Genomic DNA, 18214 nt, shown 5'->3' with positions numbered 1-18214 from the left:
TAGGGAAAATGTGGGCCCTCTCTGGAAGGAAACGGGAGACCTGGTTACCCGGGATATGGAGAAGGCCTCAATCTTCACCGGCAAGTGCTCCAGCCACACCGCCCAAGTCACAGAAGGCAAAGGCAGGGACTGGGAGAATGAGGGAGAGAATGACTGGCAGGTTGAGGGAGGTGATTCTGTCCCTCTACTCCGCTCTGGTGAGACCCCACCTGGAGTCCTGCGACCAGCTCTGGAGCCCTCAGCACAGGACAGACAGGGACCTGTTGGAGCGGGTCCAGAGGAGGGCCACAAAAATGATCAGAGGGATGGAACACCTCTCCTATGAGGAAAGGCTGAGAGAGTTGGGGCTGTTCAGCCTGCAGAAGAGAAGGCTCCGGGGACACCTTATCGCAGCCTTCCAGTACCTGAAGGGGGCCTACAAGGAAGCTGGAGAGGGGCTTTTTTACAAGGGCATGTAGTGATAGGACAAGGGGTAATAGCTTTAAATGAAAGAGGGTAGGTTTAGACTAGATATAAGGAAGAAATTCTTTACTATGAGGGTGGTGAGGCACTGGAACAGGTTGTCCAGAGAAGCTGTGGCTGCCCCCTCCCTGGAAGTGTTCAAGGCCAGGCTGGATGGGGCTTTGAGCAACCTGGTCTAGTGGAAGGTGTCCCTGCCCATGGCAGGGGGGTTGGAACTAGATCATCTTTAAGGTCCCTTCCAATGGAAACCGTTCTATGAATCTATGAAAAGCAACAAGTACTCATATTTTTTTAAAGGCTACAATCAACAAGAGACTACTCTAGAGGAAAGACTTATTAACTTTTTTGTATACTATCGCCCGAAAAATCTTACAGTATAATCTCTAATGATGCCAGATAATTAACTTTATTGGGGGAAAAAAAGTAAATACGTTATGTTCAAGGCTTACCACTAAGTAGTTCAATCCAATTTTGTACTGTTTCAGGAGTTTGGGTTTCTTTTATGTGTTTCAGAGCTTCATCAAGCAGAACATCCCCTGTAGGAGCATCTGACTTGCAAATCACCTAGGACAGAATAAAACGCAGTCAGTATTTTGACTTAATTCATATACCATAAATATCCAACAATAAAAACTGGAAAAACCTACCTGTTATCCGAACCAAGTAAAATTTTAAGGAGTGAGGAATCTTCTTTAAGAATATGCAAGTTTAAAATATACCTAGCTGTTAAAAAAACTATTTAGGATTTTAATTACAAAGCTATGTTAAATCTTAAGTTATCTGTAACCTAAATTAACCTTAATTGACTAAAACTATAGTATTAATAATATGCTTAATACCTAATTTTTTAAGGAAGATAATCCACTAACTTGGCCAGGTCCTTTGCTTCCTCCCCAAACCGAAGTATACAACAGTGTTAAGTTGCTCTCTGAAGGCAGTCAATTTTACTGCTTCAAGTCAATTTCACTGCTTCAAGTCAATTTCTTCAGAATACTGCAGTTAAACAATTGGGCCACATGAAATTGAGAAATTGATTAGAAAGTGAAAAAGCAGGAAAACTGGTTTTCTTCTTCCATATATTAATGGATAAAAATAGATTCAAGACAACATCTGTAAGTTTTACAGCTCTGAAGAACACGTTGACCAGCAACACTACATTCCATTCACCAACAGTTAAAATACACATATTAGGCAAAATATGTACGGAGCAATAAACTCCTTAATATACAATAATAAATGCAATATTATTTAATTTTGTTATTTAATAACTTCTAAAATTATTTGAGTTCTTCCCCCAAGAGAGCACAGGAGAGAGAGAAAAAAAATCATTCACAGTAACATAATAAAATTTAAGAATGTGAGTAACTGCTTGTTTACCAGTATAAGTAGTTATATAAACCATGTACAAATACCATTTTTTTTGGTTAGAAAAACAAAAGCACAAAACTAAAACATATAGATTTAACTAGCCCAAGTCAAAATGTTTGAATAAAAACAAAACAGCAACAAAATTATATTTTTCTTTAGGAAAAGAATAATTACTACTGTTTCAAAGCTATTTATGAAAATAATTATTAAATCTGGCAGTTTAAATAATTTTACAAGTTAGCACTTTATAAGTATCAGGTAAAAAGATAACAGGTAATTGACAAAAACTAACACATCAAAACAATTCCACATATACAAGAGAAGCAGCAGGTGAAAGATCTTATTTTCAGTAAAGCTTCACAGTATTCAGAAAAGTGTCCTGTTAAAGCTTTAAGTGTCCTATTGAAATGTATCCCAAGTCAGTTCTATTCCATAGTTCTAATAATCCTTACTACAAACAATAGAGTACAATACATTTTCATAGGATCTATAGATGACACCGAAATGAGTTGCAATGGTAAGACAGCTTCAATACTGGCAAGATGATCTCAAACTGGAGATGTGTACATAGTCAGTGAGATAAAATTAAAAAGAAATGCAAAGTAGCACAGTCAGGATGAGAAAACAGATGACAAATATAAAAGATATAATAAATGACTGTATAGTTCAGAAAAGCAGAAAAACCATCTAGTAATTCTAGCAGTAGACTACAAACCAAATGAATCGACAAAAGCCAAGTCTTTTGACCAAGTAAGAATTTAATTCTAAGCTGTATTAACAGGAAATTTCTGGAGAGATCTTTGTGAAGACCTAACAGGTCATAGCTAGACTACTATGTCCAATTTAGATAGTGTCTATAAAGCAGAGAAACTAAGATTTTAATAAAAATCAGTAAGAATGAACTAGTCCACAATGCCAGGCTAAAAAGAACAATGTTTGTTTAGATCTGAAAGGAAGCATGTAAGATATTTTTACAAAGAGGGTATCACACAGTAGTTTAGGGTGTCTACTTTGGGAAAAATAAAAGATACCAGCTTATTCTGGATATATGGAAGATGCAGGATGTATTGTCAAAATTTCAACAGGCAAATTAAACATCCAGAGAGGTTGTTGAACTGCATTTAGTGGAGAATTTTAAGACTAAACATCTGCTAGGGAGGGACCAGAGAAACCTGATTTTCTGTTACTGCATCAAGATTAAATGGTCTCTTGAGATACTGTCCAGATCTCCACTTTTGGAAGCTGGAGATCACTCCAACCATAAATCTCAGATATTTGGTTTTAAGAATACAACTACGTTTTAATCCAGACAATCCCTATTTGAAATGAAACACACAACAATGCATATTTATCTTTCTGATTTACAAGCTTGCACCATAATGTCACTCAAAATCTTTACCAACCACATATAATGATATTACATATATTCCAGTTTTATATCAAGACTCTGAATTTTTGGAAGCTTCTTTTCTTTAATTATACAGGAGCATACTTTAAGTTGTTTTTTTTAAGCTGCTAGATTGTGGCTATTAATAGTCACTCTTCAGACATTCCTTTAATAATTAGCCTAAAAACATACAACTTATTTATCTTTACTTCGCTTTAAAAATGACGTTCCAGCAGTATTTTAGTTTCTTTGATGTGTCCCATAAGATTTGTTTCACAGTAACCTTAGTTACACTGGATCACTCCAGCCTGCTGCAGTTGGTAACCTACTACTCACCATCACACTTTAACAGGTAAGATGTGAAGTCATCTTTTTGACCTGTTTTATTAAGAAAACAAACAAACAAACAAAAATCTCACTATAGAGATATATCCCAGCCTTAAAAACATTTTTTAAATTAAGATTTTTTCAAAAAGCTTAGAAAACAGCTTTTCTTGCTTATTTGGGGTTAAGATATTTTTTTCTACCACTGCAAAGAAGTTTAAGAAGCTAGTTTGAATATAATCCACCATGACAGTATGAGCCTAAACAGTGTAAGGTTTATGGTTGGACTCGATGATCTTAAGGGTCTTTTCCAACCTAAATGATTCTATGATTCTAAGAAGAGTGGGAAATCAAGTGGGCTGGGGAAATTATGAATTGAATAATCATGGAAGATTAAGCATCTGCAAGGGACTATTTTTTCTCTCTCTTTAATAGATGAACTAAGATCCTGGTTCTTCAGAGATGATGGTCCTAGCCTTATTGCAAAAAACATTTTCCATAATGCTAAAGATGAAGTACCTCTTGCACTGATTTTTAAGTAAACTTCATTATTTAGTTTTAATACAAAAATTCACTCATGCATAACTCACTCAGACTTGTCAGCTATAAAATACTGAAGTTAATTCGCCAAGGATTTGTTGGGATTTCTTTTAAGAACTGTAATTATTTAGTTTGCTTTCTGAGACTGTAAGGCAGCATAGAGTACCATTTTCTATCTTCAATAACCACTAGTCTTAGAAATTACTTTATTTATACACAAACCTCAACATTCCTTTATTTGTTTCTAAAAGTGACACCAGTAGATAGAATTCCAAAATTATACAATGATTATATAGTCTGAAGCCAAATTTACCGGGATGTTACAACGTAAAATTCTTTCAGAAGTTTCACTAACGTTCATCAAGTCCTTGTCTGACAGTTTCTCAGTCTCATTTGTCTCTCTAAGGCATTCAAGCACGGATTTAATAAATCTTGATCACTGCCGAAGTTGTGACCTAGAAATTGCAAAAAATAATGAGCAAAGATCCACCGGACTTAATGCTTCAAGTGAAGAATCATAGATTCATAGAACGGTTTCCATTGGAAGGGACCTTAAAGATGATCTAGTTCCAACCCCCCTGCCATGGGCAGGGACACCTTCCACTAGACCAGGTTGCTCAAAGCCCCATCCAGCCTGGCCTTGAACACTTCCAGGGAGGGGGCAGCCACAGCTTCTCTGGACAACCTGTTCCAGTGCCTCACCACCCTCATAGTAAAGAATTTCTTCCTTATATCTAGTCTAAACCTACCCTCTTTCATTTAAAGCTATTACCCCTTGTCCTATCACTACATGCCCTTGTAAAAAAGCCCCTCTCCAGCTTCCTTGTAGGCCCCCTTCAGGTACTGGAAGGCTGCGATAAGGTGTCCCCGGAGCCTTCTCTTCTGCAGGCTGAACAGCCCCAACTCTCTCAGCCTTTCCTCATAGGAGAGGTGTTCCATCCCTCTGATCATTTTTGTGGCCCTCCTCTGGACCCGCTCCAACAGGTCCCTGTCTGTCCTGTGCTGAGGGCTCCAGAGCTGGTCGCAGGACTCCAGGTGGGGTCTCACCAGAGCGGAGTAGAGGGACAGAATCACCTCCCTCAACCTGCCAGTCATTCTCTCCCTCATTCTCCCAGTCCCTGCCTTTGCCTTCTGTGACTTGGGCGGTGTGGCTGGAGCACTTGCCGGTGAAGATTGAGGCCTTCTCCATATCCCGGGTAACCAGGTCTCCCGTTTCCTTCCAGAGAGGGCCCACATTTTCCCTAGCCTTCCTTTTATCACCGACATAATTATAGAAGCTTTTCTTGTTGCCCTTGATTTAATTCTATCAGGGCTTTAGCTTTCCTAACCTGATCCCTGGCTGCTTGGACAATCTCTCTGTATTCCTCCCAGGCTACCTGTCCTTGCTTCCACCCTCTGTAGGCTTCCTTGTTGTGCTTGACTTTGTCCAGGAGCTCCTTGTTCATCCATGCAGGCCTCCTGGCATTTTTGCCCAACTTCCTCTTTGTTGGGATGTATCGCTCCTGACCTTAGAGGTGATCCTTGAATATTGACCAGCTTTCTTGGGCCCCTCTTCCCTCCAGGGTTTTGTCCCATGGTACTCTACTAAGCAGGTCCCTGAAGAGGCCAAAGTCTGCTCTCCTGAAGTCCAGGGCAGTGAGCTTGCTGTGTGCCCTCCTCGCTGCCCTAAGGATCTTGAACTCCACCATTTCATGGTCACTGCAGCCAAGGCTGCCTTTGAGCTTCACATTCCCCACCAGCCCCTCCTTGTTGGTGAGAACAAGGTCCAGCATAGCACCTCTCCTCGTGGGCTCCTCTGTCACTTGGAGGAGGAAGTTATCATCAACGCAGTCCAGGAGCCTCCTGGATTGCTTATGCCCTGCTGTGTTGTCCCGCCAACAGATATGGGGGTGCTGGAGGTCCCCCATGAGGACCAGGGCTTGTGAACGTGAGGTTGCTCCTATCTGCCTATAGAGGGCCTCATCTGTTCAGCCTTCCTGGTCGGGTGGCCTGTAGCAGACCCCGGCTATAATGTCACCAGTCCCTGCCCTGCCTTTAATCCTGACCCATAAACTCTCTGCCGGCTCCTCATCCATCCCCAGGCGGAGCTCCATGCACTCCAGCTGGTCACTGACATAGAGGGCAACACCCCCTCCTCATCTCCCCCGCCTGTCCTTCCTAAAGAGCCTGAATCCTTTCACTCCAACACTCCAGTCACAGGAGCCATCCCACCACCTCTCCGTGATGCTAATAAGATCATAGCCCTGCAGGTGTGCACATGTAGAATCATAGAATCATAGTTTGGAAAAGACCAAAAGATCATCAAGTCCAACTGTCAACCCATCACCACCATGCCTGCTAAACCATGTCCTGAAGTGCCATATCTACATGTTTTTTTTAACACCTCCAGGGATGGTAACTCCACCACTTCCCTGGGCAGCCTGTTCCAATGCCTGACCACTCTTTCAGCAAAGAAATTTTTCCTAATATCTAATCTAAACCTCCCCTGACGCAACTTGAGGCCATTGCCTCTCGTCCTATCGCTAGTTACTTGGGAGAAGAGACCGACTCCTGCCTCACTACAGCCTCCTTTCAGGTAGTTGTAGAGAGTAATAAGGTCCCCCCTCAGCCTCCTCTTCTCCAGACTAAACAGCCCCAGCTCCCTCAGTCGCTCCTCATAAGACTTATTCTCCAGACCCCTCACCAGCCTCGTTGCCCTTCTCTGGACATGCTCCAGCATCTCAGTGTCTTTCTTGTAGTGAGGGGCCCAAACCTGAACACAGTACTCGAGGTGCGGCCTCACCAGTGCCGAGTACAGGGGCACGATCACCTCCCTACTCCTGCTGGCCACGCTATTCCTGATACAAGCCAGGATGCCGTTGGCCTTCTTGGCCACCTGGGCACACTGCTGGCTCACGTTCAGCCGGCTCTCGACCAACACCCCAAGGTCCTTTTCCGCCGGGCAGCTTTCCAGCCACTCTTCCCCAAGCCTGTAGCGTTGCATGGGGTTGTTGTGACCCAAGTGCAGGACCCGGCATTTGGCCTTGTTGAAACTCATACAGTTGGCCTCGGCCCATCGATCCAGCCTGTCCAGATCCCTCTGCAGGGCCTTCCTACCTTCAAGCACATCAACACTCCCACCCAACTTGGTGTCATCTGCGTACTTACTGAGGGAGCACTCAATCCCCTCATCCAGATCATTGATAAAGATGTTAAACAAGACCGGACCCAAAACTGAGCCCTGGGGAACACCATTCATGACCGGCCGCCAGCTGGATTTAACTCCATTCACCAGCACTGTCTGGGCTCAGCCATTCAGCCAGTTCTTTATCCAGCAAAGAGTACACCCATCCAAACCATGGGCAGCTAGTTTCTCCAGGAGCATGCTGTGAGGAACAGTGCCAAAGGCCTTACTGAAGTCCAGGTAGATGATATCCACAGCCTTTCCCTCATCCACTAGGCGGGTCACCTGGTCATAGAAGGAGATCAGGTTGGTCAAGCAGGACCTGCCTTTCATGAAGCCATGCTGGCTGAGCCTGATCCCCTGGTTGTCCTTCACATGCCCAGTGAGCGCACTCAGGATGAGCGCACTCAGCTCCTCCGCCAGTTCCTTCTTGGGTGGATCCCATCTGGCCCCCATAGACTTGTAAGTGTCCAGGTGGCATAGCAGGTTGTTAACTGCTTCCTCCTGGATTATGGGCGGTTTGTTCTGCTCTCCTTCCCTATCTTCCAGCACTGGGAGCTGACTACCCTGGAAATAACCAGTCTGACTATTAAAGACTGAGGCAAAGAAGGCATTAAGTACCTCAGCCTTTTCCTCATCCTTGTTGGCAATGTTCCCCCCCTGCATCCAATAAGGGATGGAGACTCTCCTTGGCCCTCTCTTTGTGGTTGATGTATTTGTAAAAACATTTTTTGTTGTCCCTTACAACAGTGGCCAGTCTGAGTTCTAGCTGGGCTTTTGCCTGTCTAATTTCCTCTCTGCATGACCTAACGAGGCCCCTGTACTCCTCTTGAGTCGCCTGCCCTTTCTTCCATAAGTGGCAGACCCTCCTTTTTTTCCTAAGTCTCAGCAAGAGCTCCCTTTTCAGCCAGGCCGGTCGTCTTCCCTGCCGGTTCGTCTTGCGGCACATGGGGACAGCCTGCTCCTGTGCCTTTAAGACCTCCTCCTTGAAGAATGTCCAGCCTGCCTGGACCCCTTTGCCCTTCAGCACTCTCTCCCAAGGGACCCTCTCAACCAGCGTCCTGAACAGGCCAAAGTCTGCCCTCCGGAAGTCCATGGTGGTGGTTTTGCTGGCCCCCCTCTTAACTTCACCTCAAACCGAGAACTCTATCATTTCATGGTCGCTAAGGCCAAGGCTGCCTCTGACCACCACATCTCCCACCAGTCCTTCTCTGTTAGTAAACAGCAGGTCTAGCGAGGCACCTCCCCTGGTAGGCTCACTTACCAGCTGCATCAGGAAGTTATCTTCCACACACTCCAGGAACCTCCTAGACTGTTTCCTCTCTGCTGTGTTGTATTTCCAGCAGATGTCCGGTAAGTTAAAGTCCCCCGCCAGAACAAGGGCTAGTGATTGTGAGACTTCTGCCAGCCCCTTGTAGAATGCTTCACCTACCTCTTCATCCTGGTTGGGTGGTCTATAACAGACCCCCAGCAGGACATCTGCCTTGTTGTCTTTCCCCCTCATTTTTACCCATAAGCACTCAACCTTGTCATCACAATCATCGAGCTCTATACAATCGAAGCAGTCTCTAACATACAGCGCCACCCCACCGCCTCTCTTTCCTCGCCTATCCCTTCTGAAGAGCTTATAGCCATCCATCGCAGCACTCCAGTCATGAGAGTCATCCCACCACGTTTCTGTGATGGCAACTGCCCTGGGTTCGGTCAGGACAGGGTTAATTTTCACCAAAATCCAGGAAGGGACACAGCCGGGCGGGCTGATCCAACCTGGCCAAACAGAACAGGGTATTCCATACCATGTGCCGTCATGCTGGGTTCCGGTTGGGGGGGAGCTGGGTGGCGGGAAGGCACTTGCGGCTCGGGAGCACGTGGCAGCGGCGAGCGGTGAGAGTTCTGCTTTCTACTGTTTTGTTTTGTGTATTCTCCTTATCTGTATCGTTGTTGTTCCTGTTCCCTTTGCTTGCTGTTCTGTTAAACTGCCCTTATCCCGACCCACCAGTTTCTGCCTGTTTCTTTCCATTCTCCTCCGCACCCCGGCGGGGGGAGGGGCGGCCGCGTGGCGCTTTTGTTGCCAGCCGCAGCTAAACTATAACATTGAATTTGGCGCCCAAGCATGGGGCGGGGATAACAGCAGGGCTGAGCAGCGTGTGTTAAAACAGCTTTCTTAGATTTTGTTATACGCGCGTTATACGCGTTGGCAAAAAAAAAAAATGTTTCTGTCTTTGATCAAATGGCTGTGGTATGTAAACCTGTACTTGCTGTACGTGTTCCCTGTGGTGCTGTTCATCATCACTGGGAAAAGGATCAGGATTATGATTTTGCTGTGCTGTACTGTACGATATCGACTTATGACATGATAACATCACTGTGCATGAAATTAGGCTTGTATTTGCATGCGGCACTGCGGTCATTTCCGTACCTCGGATTCTATGTCTTGAAATTTGTTAATAATCGAACCCAATCTGTGGGGAAAACCGGAGGGGATGCTTTCCCCCACTCTTTCACCCCTCCTCTCTCCTTCAGGCTAGTCCTAAGGGCTTCTGAGAATTTCGAGTACCCGTGGGATGCTCAGGTCAGCGTGTTTCTATTGTTCTGCCTCCTGAATGGGTTTCAGATTTTGTTTAGGGTTAAACACGTAGTTAACAGCATTGTGCAGAGACCTGCCCCGGGGCTGGATAGCTCTGAGTGGCTGGGTGTGTGGGATAGCATGGGCAGGCGTCTAGGGCAGTGGGAACCCCCGGTGTCTTTGAAACTCACCCCTGAGCAAGTACAGAATCACGACAAGCCAGTAAAATATCTGCAAAAACTGTGCTGCCACCCTGGGAACTCCAGACAGACACAAATCACCGCAATGTGCTGGGGTCTGGCCCACGCCTACCGAGCCATGTTCAACCTGATTCAGTGCTCTAAAGGGGAAGGGGGGGAAAACGAAGCTGCAGGCACTGCGGCTGGCGCTGCTCCCCCAGCTGGCCCTGAAGCCCCTCCAGCCCAGCAGGTAGTCACAGCCCCCCCGACCAGCACCACCGCTACCACTGCCACTGCCACGGCCGCAGGGGCGGCACCGGTTGCCCCGGTGGGCACAGCAGCTGCTCCAGCCCCAGCTCCAGCAGCAGGCATCGCGGCTGAGCCCAATGACCAACCTGTGCCGGTAGCAGTCGCCCCTGTAAAACTAAAGAAAGACGCAAAGAAATCAGATCACTCCGGGAAGGATAACAATGAGCCAGGGTCATCCCAGGAGATAGTGACAGAGATCATCACCCGGTCCCTGTCCCTGAGCGAGCTGCGAGACATGCGGAAAGATTTCAGCCGCCACCCAGGCGAACACATTGTCACCTGACTGCTGTGGTGCTGGGATAACAGGGCCAGAAGCTTGGAATTAGAGGGCAAGGAAGCCAAGCAGCTGGGATCCCTGGCCAGGGAAGGGGGCATTGACAAGGCCATTGGGAAAAAGTAACAAGTCCTCAGCCTCTGGAGGAGGCTTCTCTCAGGCGTGAGGGAGAGGTGCCCCTTCAGTGAGGATTTTGTATGTTATCCTAGCAAGTGGACCAATATGGAAAAGGGTATTCAGTATTTGAGGGAATTAGCTGTGCGGGAGCTGGTCTACTATGACCCGGACGATGAGCAGTTCCCCACAGACCCAGATGAAGTCCAGTGTACACGATCCATGTGGAAAAAGCTTGTATGGAGCGCACCATCCTCATATGCCAACTCACTGGCAGTAGCAGACTGCAAAGGTGAAGAGGCACCAACAGTGGATGAGGTGGCTTTCCGACTCCTGCTGTAACCAGGGTGATAGAGTCAATTAACCATAAACATGAACAATGATGCTACGTCCTTTGTACTCATAAATCGGATGAGCAATTGGCGCAACAATTGAAAGCATCACAAAATACAGAAGGGTGGTGAGTAATGCCAGAAAAACAGGTAATAGTAACCCCGCAAGTTATGTTAGGACTTGCGAAAGAAAAGCATGAGCAAACACATTGGGGCGTAGATGCTATGGTCTCGAGCCTAAAATCATCTGTAGTGTGTGTAGGAATGACAGGGATAATTAAATCGATAGTGGCCAAGTGCCAAATTTGTCTCAAAAATAATCCCTTAAATCGGAGAAAGGCACCCTTAGGAGTTACGAAACAGGGTAACTCCCCAGGAGACTATTGGCAGGTTGATTTTTCTGAATTACCTAGGCAAAATGGATTTAAATATTTATTAGTATTGATTGATACATTTTCTGGATGGCCGGAAGCCTTTCCTTGTCACACCAACAAAGCAAGAGAAGTGGTTAAAATATTGCTAAAAGAAATAATACCAAGGTTTGGGGTACCAATGAGCATGTCTTCCGATAGGGGACCACATTTTGTAGCAGAAATAGTTCAACAAGTAAGTAAAATTTTAGGGATAAATTGGGATTTACATACCCCCTGGAGGCCGCAATCAAGTGGGAAAATTGAAAGGATGAACCAAACATTAAAAAGACAAATAAGTAAGATTTGTCAAAAAGTATCTTTAAAATGGCCGCAAGCTTTACCCTTAGCACTCCTGAGAATCAGAATCCAACCAAGATCTAAAGATGGTGTAAGTCCATATGAAATCTTGTATGGCAGACCTTATCAAACTCCTCTAATCCCAGGGGATATGAGAATAGCAGGGGAAACAGATTTAAAAGTGTATTTGATTTCTTTAGGAAAAACCCTCGAAGCACTCCGAAAATGCATTGTGCTGACTAGATCGCTTGCTTTGGATACACCTGTGCATCAATATCAACCAGGTGATTTTGTGTACATAAGGACTTGGAACTCTGAACCACTGCAGGAGAAGTGGAAGGGACCTTTCCAGGTACTGTTAACAACTTACACTGCTGTCAAAGTAGAAGGAGTGGAACCGTGGATACACTACACTCGAGTGAAGAAGGCCCCTTCACAGAAAGTCATCAATAGAGATCAAGAGACTGCAAAACTGATCTTAAAACATGTGTGAAAAGGGGGGACTATCATTGTAAAATATGAAAAAAATTAATTCTGAGCTAGAGACTGATGATGATGGGAGCATTGTTTAAAGTATTAAAAGTGAAAACAAGAAGTAAGGATCGACTGTCAATAAAAGCAGAACAATTAATATACTTCCCAAGAACTCTGGAAGAAAATTGGCTTGACAAAATTTTCAATGGATTGGGGTGGAATCTGAGTTCCTGAGTAAAATCCTTAATTAGTACTGGGCTACATTTGTTAATCGTATTTTTAGTGATATTACTCATTTATTATTGTTTGAAAAAGGAACTCGCCAACAAAACAGCTTTCAATCAAATGATTATTCAAGCAGTAGCCAAAAGACAAGATTTAAGTGATTCAGTCACGACGCTCCCACCATCATATAGTGGATAGTGGATAACTGAATTGTTATAGAATCATTACTGACAGTAGAGTATTGAATCAGTGTGTAACTAAAATATAATTTAATTTAGGATGGAAGTATTGAAAAGATGATTATTTCAAAACTTCCAAAGGGGGGAAATGTAACCAGGGTGATAGAATCAGTTAACCATAAACATGAACAATGTTGCTATGTCCCTTGTACAGCTCTACCCACCTGGACATTAGGTCTGGGAACAGAGGGTCTAGTCCCTAGGTAACCATTAATGCTAACAATAGTAGGTAATTGTGTTTCTGTCAAGAGAAATAATGGAGTGTGGTTCTGTGAAGCGGACTGAAGAAACTGACCAGGTTTGCCAAGATTGCGAGCCGAGTAGGTAAAAGGTAATTCCGGCAGGGGGAGATCGTGACCACTGACTCGCTGACCCCCTACTCAAGTAATACCACCTACTCAAAAGGAACAATAGAAGAGGGTGACTGAGTCTGCGCAACAATTTACGTAAGAAGCGAGAAAAGTTTACACCAATCGCCAAAGAGAATAATACTGAATATGCATGAATAAAATAAATATGTATATTTTTGATCTATATAAACTGCATGGAAAAGGTTTTAGGTATCCACGTTTGGTGGAATTATCCCCCATGCATCCAGTGCTGCAATAAAGAATGCCTGCCTTTTAACACTACGTTGGTGTTACGAGGTTTTATTCCCGGATTTTCGGTGACAGTTTCTGGCGACCCAGGTGGGACCTTGATTGTGAATACCGACGGATCCGCGGGATCACGGGACCTCCAGCCAGCATCGAGGGATTCTCGAGGAGAACCTCTGATCCCCGGACCGAAGGATTCCAAGTAAGTCCCCTTGACATTAATTAAGGCATTCTTTTAACAAGTAACGGAGCTCTTGGTAGGACGTGGGTTAGAGTCCCACAGGAGGTGGGTTAGAGTCCCACTGAAGCCTGCTCGTAAGGTGTGGCGAAAGTCACGCAGGGTTGGGCTAAAGAGGTACCTCGGATGGTAAGTCTCTGCTAGGTAAAAGCCTGTGGAGCGGGGCCCAAAGGGGGAGTCTTCAAAGAGGGATTGACGTCTCCAAGGCTGGGATCTCCGGCAGGTGGCTGGGATCCCAGAGGGAGCTCCAGCAAGGGTTGGGGTCCCTCTGACTAGTGCCTGAGATAGTGCACAATCCTCATATGCCAACTCACTGGCAGTAGTAGACGGGAAAGGTGAGGAGGCACCGACTGTGGATGAGGTTGCTGTCCGGCTCCGGCAATATGAGGCAAGTCTCTCTTCCTCCCTTGTCTCAGCCATGGAGAAAATGTCCCAGAAGATCCAGCGACTCGAACAGAGCATGTGCTACTCCCCACCTATGCAGGCCGGTGTCTCAGCTATTAGGGGCAAGCGTTTCTCTGCTCAGGAGAGAGGATACAGAGACTACACATCACGGGGCACCCTGTGGTTTTACCTGCGTGACCACGGAGAGGACATGAGGAAGTGGGATGGAAAACCTACTTCAAGCCTAGAGGCACAAGTGCGTGAGTTGCGAGGTAAAACAGTCACAAAAGGGGATTCTGATAGGAAAAATGCCGCTCCAGTTTCCAGCAATCAGCTCTCCAGACCAGGTAGGCAGTTTGATCTCGATTCCAATCCTCTGGAAGGGACCTCCAAGTCATTTTTACAGCAAGTGAGCAGCAAATTCTCTGACCAGGATTAGAGGGGCCCTGCCTCCAGCCAGGTGGAGGAAAGGGACATCTGGGTTTATTGGACGGTGTGGATTCGGTGGCCTGGCACGTCAGATCCACAAGAGTATAAAGCTCTAGTGGACACTGGTGCACAGTGTACTCTAATGCCATCAGATTTCCAAGGGTCAGAGTCCATTTGTATTTCGGGAGTGACAGGGGGGTCCAAGAGCTGAGTGTATTGGAGGCTGAAGTGAGCCTCACTGGGCAGGAGTGGCAGAAGCACCCCATTGTAACTGGCCCCGAGGCTCCGTGCATCCTTGGGATAGACTATCTTAGGAGAGGGTATTTCAAGGACCCAAGGGGGTATCGGTGGGCTTTTGGCATAGCTGCTTTGGAGACGGAAGAAATTAAACAGCTGTCCATTTTGCCTGGTCTCTCGGAGGATCCTTCCGTTGTGGGATTGCTGAGGGTTGAAGAACAACAGGTGCCAATCGCAACCACAACGGTGCACCGGCGACAATATCGCACTAACCGAGACTCCCTCATCCCCATTCATCAGCTGATCCGCCAGCTGGAGAGTCAAGGAGTGATCACGAAAACTCGCTCACCCTTTCTTAGTCCCATATGGCCAGTGAGAAAATCTACTGGAGAGTGGAGACTGACAATAGACTACCGTGGCCTGAATGAAGTCACACCACCGCTGAGGGCTGCTGTGCCAGACATGCTAGAACTTCAGTATCAGCTGCAGTCTAAGGCAGCCAAGTGGTATGCTACAATTGACATCGCTAATGCATTCTTCTCCATCCCTTTGGCAGCAGAGTGCAGGCCACAGTTTGCTTTCACCTGGAGGGGCATCCAGTACACCTGGAATCGACTGCCCCAGGGGTGGAAACACAGTCCCACCATTTGCCATGGACTAATTCAGACTGCACTGGAAAAGGGTGAAGCCCCAGAACATCTGTAGCATACGGGTGACATCATTGTATGGGGTGACACAGCGGAGGAAGTTTTTGAGAAAGGGGAGAAAATAGTTCAGATCCTTCTGAAAGTCGGTTTTGCCATTAAACAAAGTATAGTCAAGGGACCTGCGCAAGAGATCCAGTTTTTGGGGATAAAATGGCAGGATGGGCGCCGTCAAATCCCAATGGATGTGATCAACAAAATAGCAGCTATGTCTCCACCAACCAGCAAAAAGGAAGCCCAGGCCTTCTTAGGTGTTGTGGGTTTTTGGAGGATGCACATCCCAAATTACAGCCAGATTGTAAGTCCTCTGTACCACGTGACCTGGAAGAAGAATGATTTTGAATGGGGCCCTGAGCAACGACAGGCTTTTGAACAAATTAAACGGGAGATAGTTCATGCCGTAGCCCTTGGTCCAGTCCGGTCAGCGCAAGATGTTAAAAACGTGCTCTACACGGCAGCCGGGGAGAATGGCCCAACCTGGAGTCTCTGGCAGAAAGCACCAGGGGAGACTCGAGGTCGACCCCTGGGGTTTTGGAGCCGGGGATACAAAGGATCCGAGGCCCGCTATACTCCCACTGAAAAAGAGATTCTGGCAGCATATGAAGGCGTTCGAGCTGCTTCAGAAGTGGTCGGCACTGAAGCACAGCTCCTCCTAGCACCACGATTGCCGGTCCTGGGCTGGATGTTCAAAGAGAGGGTCCCCTCTACGCATCATGCCACCGATGCTACGTGGAGTAAGTGGGTCACACTGATCACACAGCGCGCCCGAATGGGAAACCCCAGTCGCCCAGGAATTCTGGAGGTAATCATGGACTGGCCAGAAGGCAAAGATTGTGGAGTATCGCCAGAGGAGGAGGTGACGTGCTGAAGAGGCCCCACTGTATAACAACCTGCCAGAAGATGAGAAACAGTATGCCCTGTTCACAGATGTGTCCTGTCATATTGTGGGGAAACAGCGGAGGTGGAAGGCTGCTGTATGGAGCCCTACATGACAAGTTGCAGAAACTGCCGAGGGAGAAGGTGAGTCCAGCCAGTTTGCAGAGGTGAAAGCCATCCAGCTGGCTTTAGACATTGCCATTCGAGAGAAGTGGCCAGTGCTCTATCTTTACACCGACTCCAGGATGGTGCGCAATGTCTTGTGGGGGTGGCTGAAGCAATGGAAGAAGAACAACTGGCAGCGCAGAGGCAAACCTATCTGGGCTGCCCCACTGTGGCAAGATATTGCTGCCCTGCTGGAGCAGTTGGTTGTAAAAGTGCGTCACGTGGACACCCACGTCCCTAAGAGTCGGGCCACAGAAGAACATCAAAACAACCAGCAGGTGGATCAGGCTGCCAAGATTTACCCTGCTTCGGCAGGAGGGTTGGACTAGATGACCCACAGAGGTCCCTTCCAACCCCTACCATTCTGTGATTCTATGATTCTGTGATTGAAGTGGCTCAGGTGGATCTGGACTGGCAACATAAGTGTGAACTCTTTATAGCTCGGTGGGCCCATGACACCTCGGGCCAACAAGGAAGAGATGCGACATACAGATGGGCTCGTGACTGAGGGGTGGACTTGACCATGGACACCATCGCACAGGTTATCCATGAATGTGAAACATGCGCTGCAGTCAAGCAAGCCAAGCGGGTAAAGCCTCAGTGGTATGGAGGACGATGGCTAAAATATAAATACGGGGAGGCTTGGCAGATTGACTACATCACACTGCCACAAACCCGCCAAGGCAAGCGCTATGTGCTCACAGTGTTGGAGGCCACCACCAGATGGCTGGAAACCTACCCTGTGCCCCATGCCACCTCCCAGAATACCATCCTGGGCCTGGAAAAACAAGTCCTGTGGAGACATGGCACTCCTGAAGGAATTGAGCCGGACAATGGGACTCACTTTCGTAACAGCCTCATAGACACCTGGGCCAAAGAACACAGTATCGAGTGGGTGTATCACATCCCCTACCATGCACCAGCCTCTGGAAAGATCATCCGGTACAATGGGCTGCTAAAAACCACTTTGAGGGCAATGGGGGGTGGAACTCTCAAAAATTGGGATACTCATTTAGCAAAGGCCACCTGGTTGGTTAACACCAGAGGATCCACCAACCAGGCTGGTCCTGCCCAGTCAAAACCTCAGCGCCTCGTAGAAGGAGATAAAGTCCCTGTAGTGCACATGCGGAACATGTTAGGGAAGACAGTCTGGGTTAGTCCTGCCTCAGGCAAATGCAAGCCTGTCGGCGGGATTGCTTTTGCTCAAGGGCCTGGGTGTACCTGGTGGGTAATGTGGAAGGATGGGGAAGTCCGATGTGTACCTCATGTGGATTTATTTTTGGGGGAGAATAGTCCATAAATAAATTGCATAAAGTTAATTGTTAAATATCCCTGTCACTGTCTGTTATCACTGTTATAATTGTTATGTGTTGTACCAGTATTAGCATAGTAAGAATCGTCCAGATTAAAGAAGGATGGACGTTTTGATGAACCCTAGCAGAGCACAGCGATGATGGGACTGGACCTGGTTTTCAACAACTGGCACCCAGCAACTTCATCAAGATTGACATCTCCTGCAGACTGTGAGCTCCGGATGCAGCAAGTGACCGCCCATCACCACACATCACCTCTCCTGCCATGGAAGACCCTTACGACAGATGGAACCTGAAGTCATGGATTAAATGAACTCAACGGACACTTTAGAGGGATGATCCATAGACTAAGGGAATGATATCTGGAGACAGGAGAAGTGGTGGTGATCAACTGGACAGTGGGGGATCTGGGCATGTCGTAGATGGTATGGAATAAGGGGTGGATAATGTCCTGGGTTCGGCCAGGACAGGGTTAATTTTCACCGGAATCCAGGAAGGGGCACAGCCGGGTGGGCTGACCTAACCCCAACCTGGCCAAACAGAGCCCGGTATTCCATACCATGTGCCGTCATGCTGGGTTCTGGTGGGGGGGGGTGGGCGGCGCGG

General features: G+C 46.7%; 1 protein-coding gene across 3 annotated transcripts in view; it reads right to left on the bottom strand.

Annotated features, from left to right (window-relative positions):
• Positions 1–18214, bottom strand: part of LOC104337743 (Golgi phosphoprotein 3) — a 115373-nt gene that overhangs the window by 51026 nt on the left and 46133 nt on the right. For all 3 annotated transcript variants that reach the window (XM_075446560.1, XM_075446562.1, XM_075446561.1), the window contains exon 3: positions 912–1026. In XM_075446560.1, coding sequence (XP_075302675.1) covers positions 912–1026 — 115 coding nt within the window. The remainder of the gene's footprint in view (positions 1–911; positions 1027–18214) is intronic.

This window comes from Opisthocomus hoazin, chromosome W (genome assembly GCF_030867145.1).
Source record: "Opisthocomus hoazin isolate bOpiHoa1 chromosome W, bOpiHoa1.hap1, whole genome shotgun sequence".
Classification (NCBI taxonomy): domain Eukaryota; kingdom Metazoa; phylum Chordata; class Aves; order Opisthocomiformes; family Opisthocomidae; genus Opisthocomus; species Opisthocomus hoazin.
Note: the sequence above shows the minus strand (reverse complement) of the source record. Positions and strands in the feature narration are given on the sequence as shown.